This window comes from Anopheles coluzzii, chromosome 2 (assembly GCF_943734685.1).
Source record: "Anopheles coluzzii chromosome 2, AcolN3, whole genome shotgun sequence".
Lineage (NCBI taxonomy): Eukaryota > Metazoa > Arthropoda > Insecta > Diptera > Culicidae > Anopheles > Anopheles coluzzii.
This window is the reverse complement of record NC_064670.1, coordinates 56,379,365-56,393,404: the sequence shown is the minus strand read 5'-3', so window position 1 is coordinate 56,393,404 and position 14,040 is coordinate 56,379,365. Positions and strand designations below refer to the sequence as shown.

Below are 14,040 nucleotides of genomic sequence, written 5' to 3'. Positions count from 1 at the left end.
TCGTCAGTATTACAAAACGCCTGAAAGTATGCTTTATGTAAACTGACCAACCTTTTGAATCAGCTTAAAAAAATAACAAGTTATTCAAGAAAAAATGGATTTTAGAATATTCTAGCATAAAAGAAATAAAAAAAATAAACAAACACATATAACCTACGCCAAAACTAATGCTTTCTTAATTTTTACCTACAGTTGATCACAATGGCGAACAATCGGTCAGACATCGTTGCATGATGTGCGTGTATACAGCCGAGAACCAATTAAAATTGTGATTTTCTCTCTGTAATTGAACGTGAACATGGAAGCATTCCGTGAAGTGGTAGTATAACGATTCTTTACAAACGGTTTATAGATATTTAGCACAAATTTTATCTCTCTTCTGCTGACCATGCACAATGTCTACATGAGCTCGGGTTTCGGAGATGTAAGTAAAGATAGGCTCGGGAGGAAGTTGGTTCATATCCCCTTCCAGCTGTTTCAACTCTGCTACCGAAGCCAGGTTGTGCAGTATGCAGCACACTTTGATCAAGTCCACCATCCGAGACAGATGTCGTCCCTTGAGGTGATGCAGCCGGCGGAAACGTGTCTTGAGATGGGCGAATATTTGGTTACATTGACTAGTGACCGTCTGCAGGTGGTCGTTGTAAGTTTTCTGCGCTTGGGTAAGCAACACTTCGTCGACGGGGTAGGGCACCAACAACTGGTTCATGCAGGGATATGAAGCGTTGCCAAGCAAGCAATACCTATTGCCACATATGCGTTTGACCGTTTCCAGCAGTTCCGGCTCATCGGGATATTCCACGAAAACATCAACGAAACGTAAGTTTTCATCAATAATTGCTTGCAGCTGAATGGAATAGTGCCCCTTTGTAAGTAGATACCTCTCTGGGTTTTCTCTCGGTTTATCAATCTTGATTTGTGTTCCACCAACGCATCCTGCCGATCGAGAGTAAAAAGCTTATGTAGATCGATCACGCTGCACAGTGCAAAACAATAGAAATTCTTAAATACTCACCAATTACGCCAGAAAAATTACATTTCTTGGAAAACGCAATGTCCGATGCTGTTTTCCTCGCTTCAGACAGTGGTATCATCAGGATGTGTTTCATACTCAAAATAGCATCCGCTACTCTGCAGATAACACTATGCAAACAGCTTACGGATAGATTAAACTGAGTTGCTACATCCCGATAGGACGTTTTATCGTGCCCAAGAAACCACAGAAACGATAACACGTGCGTTTGCGGACTAATAGCTTCGTACCCGCCATGTCCTGGAAATAATCACACAAAGAACGAATATATTACATGTCGAAACAAACCTCCAACCATGGCAAGTATGGCAAACCTTTTAATTTCTTGTACGCCGAAGTTGTTTCTAAATGGTTGCAGATCATCTGGACAGCTTTACGTCCAATTCGAAATTGTCGTAAAAACTCTTCGTCACTGTATTTTGGCACCACGTTTCGTATGTAGTGTGAAAAGTGCATCGTACACTGTCTGCGAAGAGTTAGTTCCAGCACTGGTTCCGCTATGGATGAACATGTTGATACCGTAAAGGTCATACAATAACTATGAAACTATTAAAAACATTGATTACCATTTTTCAATGTCGTCTCGTGTGGATCTGCCGTTTCGTGTGGATCTGCACCATCGTCCAAGTCCGAATGGGAGATTTCCAAATGTATGTTCCTGCAAATAGATTTTCGTTCTTAATTAGCGTTATTCAACATTAGCCCAAGGCGTACCTCACCTATCCGAATCCGAAGTCCCATCAGGTCGAGCATACGTCGGAGAGCTGGTTTCGAAAGATAGATTATCGAATTCATTGTCGACGGAAGCTAGTTTAAATTGTTCGATATCATTTTCTGACACATCTACCACAACTAAACACTCTTCAGACGGCATTGATATGTGTTTGCACATATCATAAGCCAAAGAAGTGGTAGCATGGTTAGCATCATCGCTGTTGTGTTGATCAACTTTGAGGCGTTTCGGGGGAACTGAAATATCGTTTTGAGTTGTCAACACCTCGGTAGAGTTTTCAACATTTACAGCACCAGACGATTTTTTAGATCCATCCGCATCGATGTGCGGCCGGTCATAGGTTAGGATACCAATGCGGCCCCATTTCACAACATTGTCGATGTGATATTTTGCGTACATCCACTGCTGGGGCGGTAAACGTTTCAGCGCGGATACGAGCGACTTGCAATAGAGAACGATCTCATCATCATAATTATTGATACACGAAAAACTATCATCAATGGTACTAAAAGATGTATCTATTACGATGCCAGAATTATCTGTAAAAATGCAGATAGTTACATGAGTAATTTTGCTTTTAGCAACTATTTTTTAGTGGTTATTATAATGACATACCTCCAGTTAAACCGGAATGCAATTTTAAAGTGCGCAGTTCTTTCGATTCCAAAAAACTTAACGCTTCAAAGTACCACAGAGCCGATCGGTAGTTGCTCAAACTATTGCCAGTGGCATATGTGTGCTCCAAAGCTAGCTTCAGTTCGGTTCGGTAAGCTAAGCGAAGATCTTTTAAAAGTTGTTTAATTTCCCTAACCCCTGCTGCGGCATCTGTTTCTCGATATTTTCGTAGCAGTATATTAAGCGCACGATCACGAAGATGTTTTGGTTTGTTTTCATGTGCGTCTGACCACAGTATGGGGAGATTGCGGTAAAGTTCGATGAATTCATACCAAAAAGTTGTATCCTGATTTGAAGTCTCTATTTTGAACGCCATATTTAATACAGTTTTTTTTACTACCAATAAGCACAACACTAGTACACTACAGCGAAATAACGGATGAGAACGATGCACGATAGCAAGAAAACAAAGTGTTCGTGTCGTCAATTATTTATGAACTGTCATTAGTTGTGAAACATAATCAGCCAACCCTGTCCAGCCCGGCGAGCAGGGTTTGTCAGAAAACATACACATTTCTTTCATCAAAACGTTAATCTGTCGAATCTATTGCTCCAAATCAAAACGTATATGTAATGTGGTTTTAGGATAAACTTTAGAAATGAATTCAGCCATCCTAAAAAAACATATCGCAACATAAACCATATGTTACGGTTGGTATTAGCTTTGTGAAACAGCCCTGTACACACCGTGATGATGGGAGTTATTCGAGTACCTATTTTTATCACACCTTTCGAACCGCCAAAACATGATACGGCTCGCTGCGAACCACGAGAGACTGTTTCACGGAGTCAAATGGTTTCTATACTGTTGAATTTTATCTAAATAAATAGCATCTTTAATCTATACAAAGGCCCAGCAGTACAATACCAGACTTACTGCAGGCTAAGCACTTATCAACATACGAGAATAAATACAATTGTGTTCCTAGTACCCGTCTTTAAGTAGCTCTAACTATCCGCACTCTTGAACATCCATATTTTCTTGGTGCTCTTGTTAAGCGTGGGACGTGACCCGAAAATGTTAATTGCACTGCATAGTTTGTATCCAAGTTTCGCGTAAAATGCTTGCTGGTCAATCGTGGAAAGGTAAATTTTCTTAAGATGCAGCTTGTGGAAGCAATGCTTTTCCACTTCTTGCATCAACAGTCTCCCAATTCCTTGGCCACGCCGCTCCCGGGTAACCACTACGCTTTCCACAAACACAGCCTCCCGATCCGCAGGAATGGGAGAGAGTTTGGCATGAGCTAGCACGATGGTTTCATCTTTTATGTCCGTCGTCGTCAGCACGAAGCTGGTCGGTAGTGTTTCCTTCGATGATTCCAAACTCCACAGCCGGGCGGTGTATGATCGAGGCCATTCCGAATTTATTAGTGCTATACACTGGTCCATCAGCTCACGGTGTTTGTGGATCGGAACCACTTTGTACGGTTCGCTTATTACAGGTTGAGGAGGTGGTAGCGTCATGCCTGCAACTCAACTTCAATCGTACAGTAGCTGGAGAACAAGCAGAAGTATGTCAAGGTTACGCCAACTCGTGTCGGGAGCTACCGGACACATTGCAGGAAAGGGAAACGGTAACTTACTTGCTTTTTTTTGTAACGGGACGGGATTTCAGGGTGTCCGAACGAGGCTACATCACAGATTCATATGGTGCTAAAAATAATTGTACGCACACGCACACCACCCTGAGACGGTGTACGTAGTCTGCGGATTAATATTGATAAAGATGTCTAAAATTATTACCCAATAATATCGAAGCAAAGCTCTAAATAGTACCATCAGTAGGCAGCAGGAGAGTTGGGTTTTGTTCCGGAATAAACTCACTTCTCTGTTATTCTCGACATTGATCTCTTCTACTCAATGCGGTTTGCGTATGAAAATGAGGCAAAGAAAAGAACAACATTCATAACAAAACAAACCACCAGCCAGTTATGAAATGTCAAATCGCGGCGCGGGTGAAAGGCTACATGGATATATGAAATAATCTGGATATTTTAACTCATCTGGAACAAATGTAAAAATCTAAATTAAAAAAAAAGCTTTTGCAGCTGAGCTTTAAGAAAGGAATGAGTCATTTCAAACTCTTACTTTGTGCTGCTGAAATTCATTGTACTTTTTTATTGACTGTCACTTGAGCACATAAGCAACTAATACGCATACGCATTTAAACGAATTATCCTTTAGTATGGAAACATTCATACTAGTATCCAAACTTTTCATTCAGCGAAGTTCGGCCATCACCAGTCTGGCCCGACGGTGGCACCCACTCGACATTTTTATCATCACTCGCTAGTTCGACAGCATCGTCAAAATCGACGTTTTCGCGAAATTTACCATCTCGGATCCGTTGTCTCGGTCGTTTCTTCTTATTGCTACTACTGCTCTCGCCGGCAGAAGTGCTGTCGGTTATAGGATCTGGTTTACTTGGATCGTCAGCTTGCGCTACCAAAGATGACCGTTTCCGTTCATTTCTATAGTTGCTCGGTCCACCTGGCACTTCTCCCCGCGAAACGGACTTGCTTCCGGAGGGAATGTCTTCACTATTCGGAGCTGTCTTTTGAATCGATTTTGTTTCCTTTGTTATGGAAGTGGAACATTCCCCTGCATCCGCATCATCATCTTTCTCCGCTTTTATGCTAGATTCGCGGATGCCAAAAGTGTTTCGAAGCTTATTGCGCTTACCATATAGTGGCAACATTGGACGTTTGTCACCCGACGTTCCCTGTTTGACCAATCCAATCTTATCGATATCGACAGGTTTGGTTATTTGTATGAGTTTCTTCACCTGGGCAAGCTCTTCATTCAGTTGCACTTGCTCCATGCGCAAACGCCGAACTTCGAACTTGTCTATTACTTTGTCTTTAGTCAGGTTATCCAAAAATTTGTCCACATCATCGGCATTCTCTGGCAGATGCGTTTCCTGTTTGATGAGCCGCGCGTTTTGTATCTTCGATTCATTCGTCTCCAAACGTTCGAGGATTTGTGCCTCTTTGTGAATCTGAAAAAAGGGGAGTGCGATTTGTGATGGAATCGGTTAGGCATTTTGGTGAACAATATTTTAATTAATCCACAGATGCACTTACCAAATCAGCGTATGTGTGCGTTTGTGGATTTTTGGCAGCTTCTTTACGCTGCCGTCGTTTTTCGACTGCGCCCGTCCGGTCAAGAAAATCGTCGTCATCGTCCGAATCCGATTGTTTTTGGAATCGTCGTCGCGGCTCTGGTATTAAAGGATGCAAGTGTTAGTACGGCTTGGAAGTCGTGGATATAATCGAGCTTGTGGATTTAAAACTACACTTACCATGGTTAGCTTGACGCAGCAATCCCTGCCGATCTAGTATACGACAGGCTTCCAATGCACACTGCACGACCACCTCCTTTTTCTTGCCTTTATTTGTCGCTTCGGCTACGATGGGACGCCCGTCGGCATCGTCGATCGGCAGCTCCACTTTGCAACAGTACGTGCCCGACGACAGTTCTTCGACTTTGTACTCCAGTTCGTGGCCCTCGCGCTCGAAGTATCCGCGCAAAGTTTTCTTCGGATCGTCTAGAAACAGTTCCTCGTTGTTGGATGTAGCGTACGGATTCTCGGTAAGGTCCGTCTCTTCGTCCGCATCTTCCGCCATACCCCATGTAATCCCCTGCTGTTCCTGTTGCAACTTTTCAATGCGTTCCTGCTCCTTTCGGGTGATCTCGTTTATCTCTTTGCACATTTCCTTTCGCTTCTTAATGTGTTCGCGCATTTCCGTGATTGTTAGACCGAGCTCGCCATCGTCGGAGGGTCCTTGAAAGATGTAAGTCCGCGAGCTCGAACCCAGCTTTATCATGTAGCCGACGCGGACAAGAACGTACGTGCGAGGCGGTATCTGTTGTTTGTTTAAAAACGTACCGTGCGTACTGTTAAGATCGTACAGATACCATCCCGGTTCGTTGGTTGCATGTGCACGATGGGTCGAAGCCTCTTCATCCTGTTCCTGTGCAGGTGGTGCACGGTACTGGAATATAGCGTGATAGCGTGAGATCGTCGGATGTGCCATATTGATATCGCAGTTGGGCAAACGACCAAACAACCAGAACGGTTTGCTTTGCAGTTGTTTTATCTTGTCAACAATGACTCCGTTTTTCTCCACCTCGAAGCTGTATTCCTGAGATGGGTCACATTTACGGGACCAGGACGGTTCCTTATAAGGTATCGGAGGAATCTCGACATTATTCTGCTCAAACTGCTCGGCGATGTTTGGTTCCGTTCCTGTCGGTACAGCGATGTCCGCCTTTGAAACAGACGCTGGTAGACCAGACTTCCGCAGCTTGGTTAAAACCTTCGGATCTACGTTGGGTATCTTGAAATCCGCCTTTTCCGTCATATCCTGGCTTTGTTTCGCACTGCAATGTGTCCGGCAAAGGAAATATACTATGTTTGTAGATACAGCTAGGAGTTAGGCCAATCAATTAGACTGCGCTAGCTTCTCCGGAAAACAATACGCCGTAATAAGAAAACAACCCACCATCCGTTTGTTACCAGTTGAAAATTCAACACTGACAGTTGACAGTGAAATCACTGACAGTGCGATGACGTTTTCAAGCATAGCGGCCGAGATCCATTTGGTACAGAACTGAAATAATAAAAAATAAAATAAAACATTCGAATAACCAATCGGCTAATTTAATTAATCACGAGAAATATTTTCTTTTTCTAAAACTAACCTTAATGATGCTTTTGTACACACAAAACAAAAACACACTCACATAAAGCAATATTGCGTTGTCCACTAAAATAACACTGTGCGAGCAACGATCGTGCGACAGTTTGCTGAGGTATACCCTATAGGGTCTTCATTCAAGCAAGAGTGTGTGTTAGCAGCGGGGTAAAAAGTGAAACTATCGATCGAATGATAGAAATTCTCATAAATGTGCTATTAACAGATCCAAGCACTGCCACCATAGTATGTATAATCACGCCTATTTGATCACCAAAAGGACTGCAGTTGCCAATACCATCAAACGATATTAGTGGAACCGAAAGAACAACAGGGCAATGGTGTTACGTTTTTGGCAGTGGTTTATTGTTTTAGAAATGTTGTAGCTCCATCCTGTTACTGCCAACCATACCCAAAGAAACTTTCCAACCGTGAGCGCCAGTCTAAATGTGTAAGTGTTTAGTTTTGTTTACAAAGCAATGTGTTGTTATGCTGCTTGTTAATGCCCTTTTACTAAGCCTATTATCCCAACTGTATCGATCATGCAGCAAAAGTTGTCCATGGTGGCTTCTACAATACCATCGAATAGGCCTCGAAACATGTCATCACCATTTTTCTTGCCGGACGTCTTTGTGATACATACGAAATAAGAAGAAAAGATTCACGACAGGGCGTTTTACTTATTCATACTTTCCAACGTTGATTGATCGTAGCCGCTGCCTTGTATTTTTGTCTTGCGTGTATATAATGTCAATAGTACGCTTTAAACCCATTTTAATAGGTATATGCTAAGGAACTCTTCTCTTATGTAGAGATTAAAAAAAACCTTATGCGAAGGCTACTAGATTGAACTTTTAAAATATTTTACATCCATCGTGCAAAAATGTTGAGTAGCATAATAGGGTATGAGTGACAAGGTTTAAATAAAAAAAAAAACAATGCCGGTGTTGGGACGTGCTTCTTTGAGCATCTTGCAGCATTGTAGCTTTTACTTGATATACGCGTACCTTAACATTTTTACCTTTTTTTTCGAAGTAAGTTACATCAATTTCTTTATCTTTATTTTATTAAAGCACAGCGTATATGTTCTACGCTCATTTTGCTGCTTGTAAAGACAAGTGACGACGTATAAAGAAAAATAACGTTTGAAAAGTGCTAAACGAACATCAATCTTGAAACCATGAGCCTCAAAACACGCAGCATTGTGTTTGTGACTTTTTTCACCAGCTGCCTGATCGTTGGATTATTAGTGGCCAGCCTCACGACCAACAATTGGATACAAGGAAATGCAAAGCGGCGAAATTATAATGAATCAAACGGGCAGGTCAATTTTGGACTGTTTTCCGGACATCGGCGGCTGAACGTTGGGTTTGGTTTAAGGGACCATAAAATCGATGGTAAGTAAAGAGGAGTCTCTACAGCTTTCCTGCTTATCAAACACAAGTATTGATATAATAAGCATATTTTTCACTTTCCAGTTCCGGCAATGATCCGCAACGAACCAGACGTTATGAGTTATTGGCTTTGGTTAGGCGCTGCACTTGGCACAGGTTTCGGCATTCTGGGTGGTGTGATTACTGCCATCGCATCTGTACTTAAGTCGGCATCGGCATCAAAGAAAACTGGCACTATGGTGGTGCTGCTAGTAAGCAACCTATTCACCGGTTTCTCCCAGACAATTGCATTTGTTTGCTGGCTGGTACAGTTCTACAACTACCTCACCCACAACGTTCTGCTTGCAGAAGATCGTAACAATAGCTGGTACAGTACCGGGCTGGTAGTACTGGGATCCAGTTTCTATTTTATTCCGGCGGGTATTGTGTTGGTAGTGGTTAATTTAATTTTACTGATTGTCGCGACGCGTCTGGAACAACGGGAAAGGAAAAAGTTCCTAAGTCCTCCAACTGATGATAAAACCCAAGGCGCGATCATGTTGTACTAAAATTGCAATGCGGAATGTTTACATATTGTCGTACAATCTCTTTACTTACTCTACCAATACTCAAATTCATAAATTCAGTAATTTTTGAATGTATTATCTAAAAATAAGGATGGTTTTTAAATCATGCCATAAGATGAACTAAAGACAAATGAACACAATCCACGTGAAGTTGTGGTAGTTTTAGCTACTTGCGGGTAGAGTAGATATCCACCAGTACCGTTTTAATTTTACCATTTCGGGCCTGACCTGATTTTAATCTGCGTAAGATACTATTAGGAATTCATTAATTCTTTTACCATGAAAACGAAAGCATATTTTTAACATGAAAATAGCTACTTCAAGCTTATGAAATAAAAACAAATATTTTGTAGGATTTGTAACACATAATTGTTTCTTTTATGTCGTATGTAGTAACAAAATCGGACGTATGTATCGACACAAATATGATTAATTTATTTCTTTTATTTTATTTTATTTATAAGGAATCAACTACTATTTTACAAGGAGTCAACTTTTTATTTACAAGGAATGGCTGTTCCGTATTGTTAATGATACAACTTTGTTGCGTAATTATAGTTCTGTGTTGACGGGCTTGTACGTCGTATTTTTCCTGGCTCAAGAGCACGAATACCTTTTTCTCCAGGCTCTCGTGGTCTAATCGTTATCTTACCCATCCATATCTGGCCAGCGACCCGAAAACTCAAGCACGTCCTTCCATGAGAGCGTCCAGCCAAAAGGCCAGAACGACTATGTCAGTTTGGACCACAATAGTTTCTGATTATAATTTTGATGGAGCTAATGAAATCGGCCCGGTTGCAGGACTACGCAATGGATTTTTCCAGTTACGCGGTTATCGTCTGTCCGCATCAGGTGCGGATTAAGCACTACGCAAACTAAGTCAAGGCCAACCACTTGTGGGGTTGACTTTCAGTGACTTTTGGATTACCCCCCACATCCTACGTATGGCGGCACGGTCCATTTGGGACTTGAACCCATGATGGGCATGTTGTTAAGTCGTACGAGTATGGTCCGCGTAGTATGCGATACAGCCTGTAATCAAATGACTTAAACGATGGGGAAGCGAGGAAGTGTAGCTAACTTAATCCTATTAATATATTTTAATTAACTTCACTGTAACTGAATATGTACACTGTTAGTACTAATCATGCCTTGATTGGAAAAAATAAGACAGGTATGAAATTTATGCGGTCCACTGAAAGTCAGACAGTTTTTATTTAATTCATTTAATTTAATTCAGTTCATTTGATAACAAAATGACCACGCAGCATGCCAATATGGTTCTTAAACTTTTTGATATCAGTTTTTAAAGGTCCATCGACTAGTTCAGGTGACCATCTGCGTGCACGAATGTTCAACCAATTCGAATCAGTAATTATTCTATCTAAATAATGAACAACGGCATTGAGGCAATTAGGTCGTGAATGGCAGGTAAGGCAGTGCATTTCCATTACTCCTTCATTTCTGATACTTCTAAAAGTTTAAGCAACTCTAAAATTATGCAAAACAATAACTCTCTTCAAAATTACTATGATACTTTTATTGGAGCCTTCCAACCACGGTATTTGGCTGATTAAGACCATAGAGCGCTTGGCATAGGTTATGTATAACATATCTGGCCACCCAAAATAGTCCATGGAGCAATAATAACGGATATCAAATGATTTTAGCATCATATAAGTTAATATTGGCAAATTACGTGTTCATTTTGCTACGAAATGAAGACTGTACGAATTTCAGTGGACTTCATAAATTTCATACCTTTTATCACATTTATGAATATTGTTCCGAAATTTAAAAAAATATGTTGTCTGGTTTTTTGTACGTGTATAGTTAAAGAGTGTCCTCAAGGACTTGTGAAGAAAGTTTTCCGATAAGTGGTCTAGAGAACTGTCCAGGGTGCCGCAAAATCAGATAAAAGGTGAAAATATGTGTCCGACTTTAGGGGGCGGCCATTGTATCAGCATAATTCGGAAACACCCGCAAGTTTACTCGGCAAAATATCGCCAAAACTAGAATAACTTTGATTAAGTCGAAACCCGCTAATTCCACTTCATTTGCATTTCGTACGACTTAACCACATGCCCGTCATGGGTTCAAGCCCCTAATCGAACGTGCCGCCATACATAGGACTGACTATCCTGCTATGGTAATGTTGTGGGCAACCGTACCGACCCCTGGACTTGCCGTGGCAGTTGCGCTGCCACCGGTCAACGTCCAAGAGGACGACAGTGTGTCACGCGCACTGTCGCATACACTAAGCGTGCGAGAGGTATCAGGATTCGCCAGCCTCGGGGCCCCAACGTCCTTCGCAGGAACCTCGTAGCTAGCACACTGTCCAGTTTTATACATACTATAGATTACCAATCTACGGGGCCCCAGGCGACCGCCTAGTCCGCCTGCCGTTAGATCTGCCGCTGCTTGACCGACACCGGTTGTTGTGCCAAAAAGAAGAAGAAGAAGTAAATATATCCTTCATGGATGATTATGATAAAATATACAAAAACAGTAAAAGAAACTTTTAAAATTCCCATTTTTCACTAAGGTAAATCACACTAATCTTTGTGCTAACAAACAAAATGCATGGGATAACCGAGTATGTTGGTCGTATAGATGAAGATAACATGAACGTAACATAACAAAGTAAAAGAGAATTTAAAAATCCTGTCAATATTTTTTTCAATTAATAATGATTTGCAACTTCAACCGCAGCCGGCTAGGTCGTATCTTTTGAGTGAGTGTTTTGCCTTTTTTTATTATTACACGTTTTTATAGAAGTCACTTAGTTTTGGCGATGAAAATGTTAAGCTGGTCACATCGCCGTATTTTGCGAGCAATATTGTATAATGCAGGGAGCGCACTCCCCTGTTTCTATTCGTTGCTAAGGTGTACTAGTGAAATTATTTTGAAAAAAATATGAAAAACGTGCTGGAAATCACAAGATTCAACTTACACGGAAATTTGAGATACACGGTATTTTGCGGCCGTTTTCGGTTTTCAGTTCGTGTATTTCGGGGACCGCCTGTATAGCGAAATCGCGTAAGGCAGCGGTCTAATCTTGTTGCGCGCAACATTGTTGCTCGGCAACATATCGCTGAGGTGGTCTATGAATGTTGCTGGCAACATTTCGCTTTGACATTGTTTAGCGTAAAAAAATTGCCAATTAACAGCTCAGAGTTTATTTTTTATCATTCACTTGTTGAATGAAGTGTTGAAAATTTTGTTTCTACACCAAAAAATGTTTTATAAATGCTTAAAATCCAAATTTAGCGGATGTCAACAAAACGCACACTGCTGCTGTGTCATTTCATACACCCGATTACCATGGCCAAGGTAAATAGAAAATGTTGCCAGACAAAAATCAAATTGGTTTGATTTTGGCCGGCAACAAAGTTGCGCTAGCTGTCAAAATCCATACATTTTGCCAGCAACAATGTTGCGCGCAACAAGATTAGACCAGTGCCTAAGCCTATATCGAGTATGGCGTATTTCGTGGAATACCTGTATTTGCGGAATTAAGTTGTCAACCATTTTTTCCGTTAATCAACCAGTGTGGTGATCGAAATGACAGCACACTTGATGGCTGTTGTCACACACCAAAACAAAACAACACGACGGCAATCGGCACAGAATAATTGCAAACGATCCCTTAGACATTTTGATTCAAACTTTTTCTCAATAAATCCACATTTTGGAAAATGTACACATTGTTGAGTGGTTTTTATAAGTATCTCACACAGAAGGATGAGTATTGCATATTAATACTGGGACTGGACAACGCTGGAAAAACGGTAAGCACTTACTGTGAAAGTTGATGTGTACACCAATATTTTCAAAACACTCATTATCATTTCTCTTTGAACTAGACCTACCTGGAGGCGGCAAAGACGAAGTTTAGCAAGAACTACCGAGGAATGAATCCGAGCAAAATTACGACAACCGTGGGTTTAAACATTGGCCAGATCGATATTGCTGGCATACGGATGAGCTTTTGGGATTTGGGTGGCCAGCAAGAGCTGCAGTCACTGTGGGATAAATATTACTCGGAATCGCATGCCGTTATCTACGTCGTCGATTCGAATGATCGTGTTCGCATGAATGAATCAAAGGAAGTGTTCGATCGTATGATCAGCAATGAGTATTTATCGGGTATTCCCTTGCTAGTGCTAGCTAACAAACAGGATCTGCCAGATTGCATGGGTGTGCGGGAAATAAAACCCGTCTTCCAGGAGTCCGGTCATCTCATCGGACGCCGAGACTGTCTCGTGATGCCTGTATCAGCGCTTACCGGGTAATTGCTATACTTTAGTTTTTTTAACCACGTTAGATTCACCTCTGTTTTTTACACGTACTGTTGCTCTTTACCTGATTTTTTTTTTAGGGAAGGTGTTGACGAGGGTATAAAATGGTTGGTTGAGTCCATTAAGCGCAATTCAATCATTCGACCACCAAAAACGGAAGACACTTGATCGTAATTGAATGTATCAATGCTTTTATTTTTCTTGCGTATTACGATTGTGATAAAGCTGGGTGGCGATTCAGAGAAGCTATACAAACCAGAGTGGCAGTTTTTTCTTCAATAGAATTATGTTGTGTATCACACTTACATCATAATTTAAGTTCTTTATTTCAGGAACGATCAATGTCAACAACAACTTCTACCAGCTAATAAGAATGGCGAAAAGCATTGAAACTATTTTGTTGATGCCAAATAAAAGTCTTCACAGCCTTATTGTTGTTTACTTTTTATCATTCTTATATTTATATTTATTCTACACAAAATGTAATGAGTATGCACTTACAGATTCTTCCGGAAATATTACCATTTTCTCAATCATTCTCGTAACAATACATACAAACAACGGAGGAAAGCATAAATTTCGTAAGACATACGGTTTTATTGTAGTTGAACTGAATACTTTTTATTTCTCTTGTGATTCTA

The 14,040-nt window shown here is 41.1% G+C and overlaps 5 protein-coding genes across 10 annotated transcripts; 2 read left to right on the top strand and 3 right to left on the bottom strand.

The window, feature by feature from the left end:
* Positions 1-3,118, bottom strand: LOC120950242 (uncharacterized). Its single transcript, XM_040368121.2, has 6 exons — positions 2,382-3,118; positions 1,753-2,305; positions 1,600-1,691; positions 1,348-1,530; positions 1,016-1,273; positions 1-936 (listed from the first exon to the last, which is right to left on the bottom strand). The coding sequence occupies exons 1-6, from the start codon at positions 2,755-2,757 to the stop codon at positions 347-349; spliced, it is 2,052 nt and encodes a 683-aa protein (XP_040224055.2). The 5' UTR covers positions 2,758-3,118; the 3' UTR covers positions 1-346.
* Positions 3,119-3,235: 117 nt separating this feature from the next.
* LOC120950244 (N-alpha-acetyltransferase 80) lies at positions 3,236-4,384 on the bottom strand. 5 transcript variants are annotated; one of them, XM_040368124.2, is made up of 3 exons: positions 4,218-4,384; positions 4,025-4,145; positions 3,236-3,935 (listed from the first exon to the last, which is right to left on the bottom strand). In XM_040368124.2, exon 3 carries the CDS (start codon positions 3,903-3,905, stop codon positions 3,390-3,392), a length of 516 nt encoding a protein of 171 aa, XP_040224058.1. In that variant the 5' UTR covers positions 3,906-3,935; positions 4,025-4,145; positions 4,218-4,384; the 3' UTR covers positions 3,236-3,389. The 5 variants fall into 5 exon arrangements, with proteins under 5 accessions (XP_040224058.1, XP_040224060.1, XP_040224062.1 ...); XM_040368126.2 differs by having other exon boundaries at positions 4,025-4,126; XM_040368128.2 differs by having other exon boundaries at positions 4,025-4,094.
* Positions 4,385-4,525: 141 nt separating this feature from the next.
* LOC120950243 (kanadaptin) lies at positions 4,526-6,977 on the bottom strand. Its single transcript, XM_040368123.2, has 3 exons — positions 5,743-6,977; positions 5,525-5,661; positions 4,526-5,439 (listed from the first exon to the last, which is right to left on the bottom strand). The coding sequence occupies exons 1-3, from the start codon at positions 6,803-6,805 to the stop codon at positions 4,642-4,644; spliced, it is 1,998 nt and encodes a 665-aa protein (XP_040224057.2). The 5' UTR covers positions 6,806-6,977; the 3' UTR covers positions 4,526-4,641.
* A 295-nt stretch (positions 6,978-7,272) lies between these two features.
* On the top strand, positions 7,273-9,467 carry LOC120952263 (uncharacterized). 2 transcript variants are annotated; one of them, XM_040371498.2, is made up of 3 exons: positions 7,273-7,589; positions 8,217-8,535; positions 8,617-9,467. In XM_040371498.2, exons 2-3 carry the CDS (start codon positions 8,319-8,321, stop codon positions 9,078-9,080), a joined length of 681 nt encoding a protein of 226 aa, XP_040227432.1. In that variant the 5' UTR covers positions 7,273-7,589; positions 8,217-8,318; the 3' UTR covers positions 9,081-9,467. The 2 variants fall into 2 exon arrangements, with proteins under 2 accessions (XP_040227432.1, XP_040227431.1); XM_040371497.2 differs by having other exon boundaries at positions 8,212-8,535.
* Positions 9,468-12,674: 3,207 nt separating this feature from the next.
* Positions 12,675-13,830, top strand: LOC120951513 (ADP-ribosylation factor-related protein 1). Its single transcript, XM_040370281.2, has 3 exons — positions 12,675-12,889; positions 12,965-13,389; positions 13,480-13,830. Exons 1-3 carry the CDS (start codon positions 12,797-12,799, stop codon positions 13,565-13,567), a joined length of 606 nt encoding a protein of 201 aa, XP_040226215.1. The 5' UTR covers positions 12,675-12,796; the 3' UTR covers positions 13,568-13,830.
* Positions 13,831-14,040: the final 210 nt, after the last annotated feature.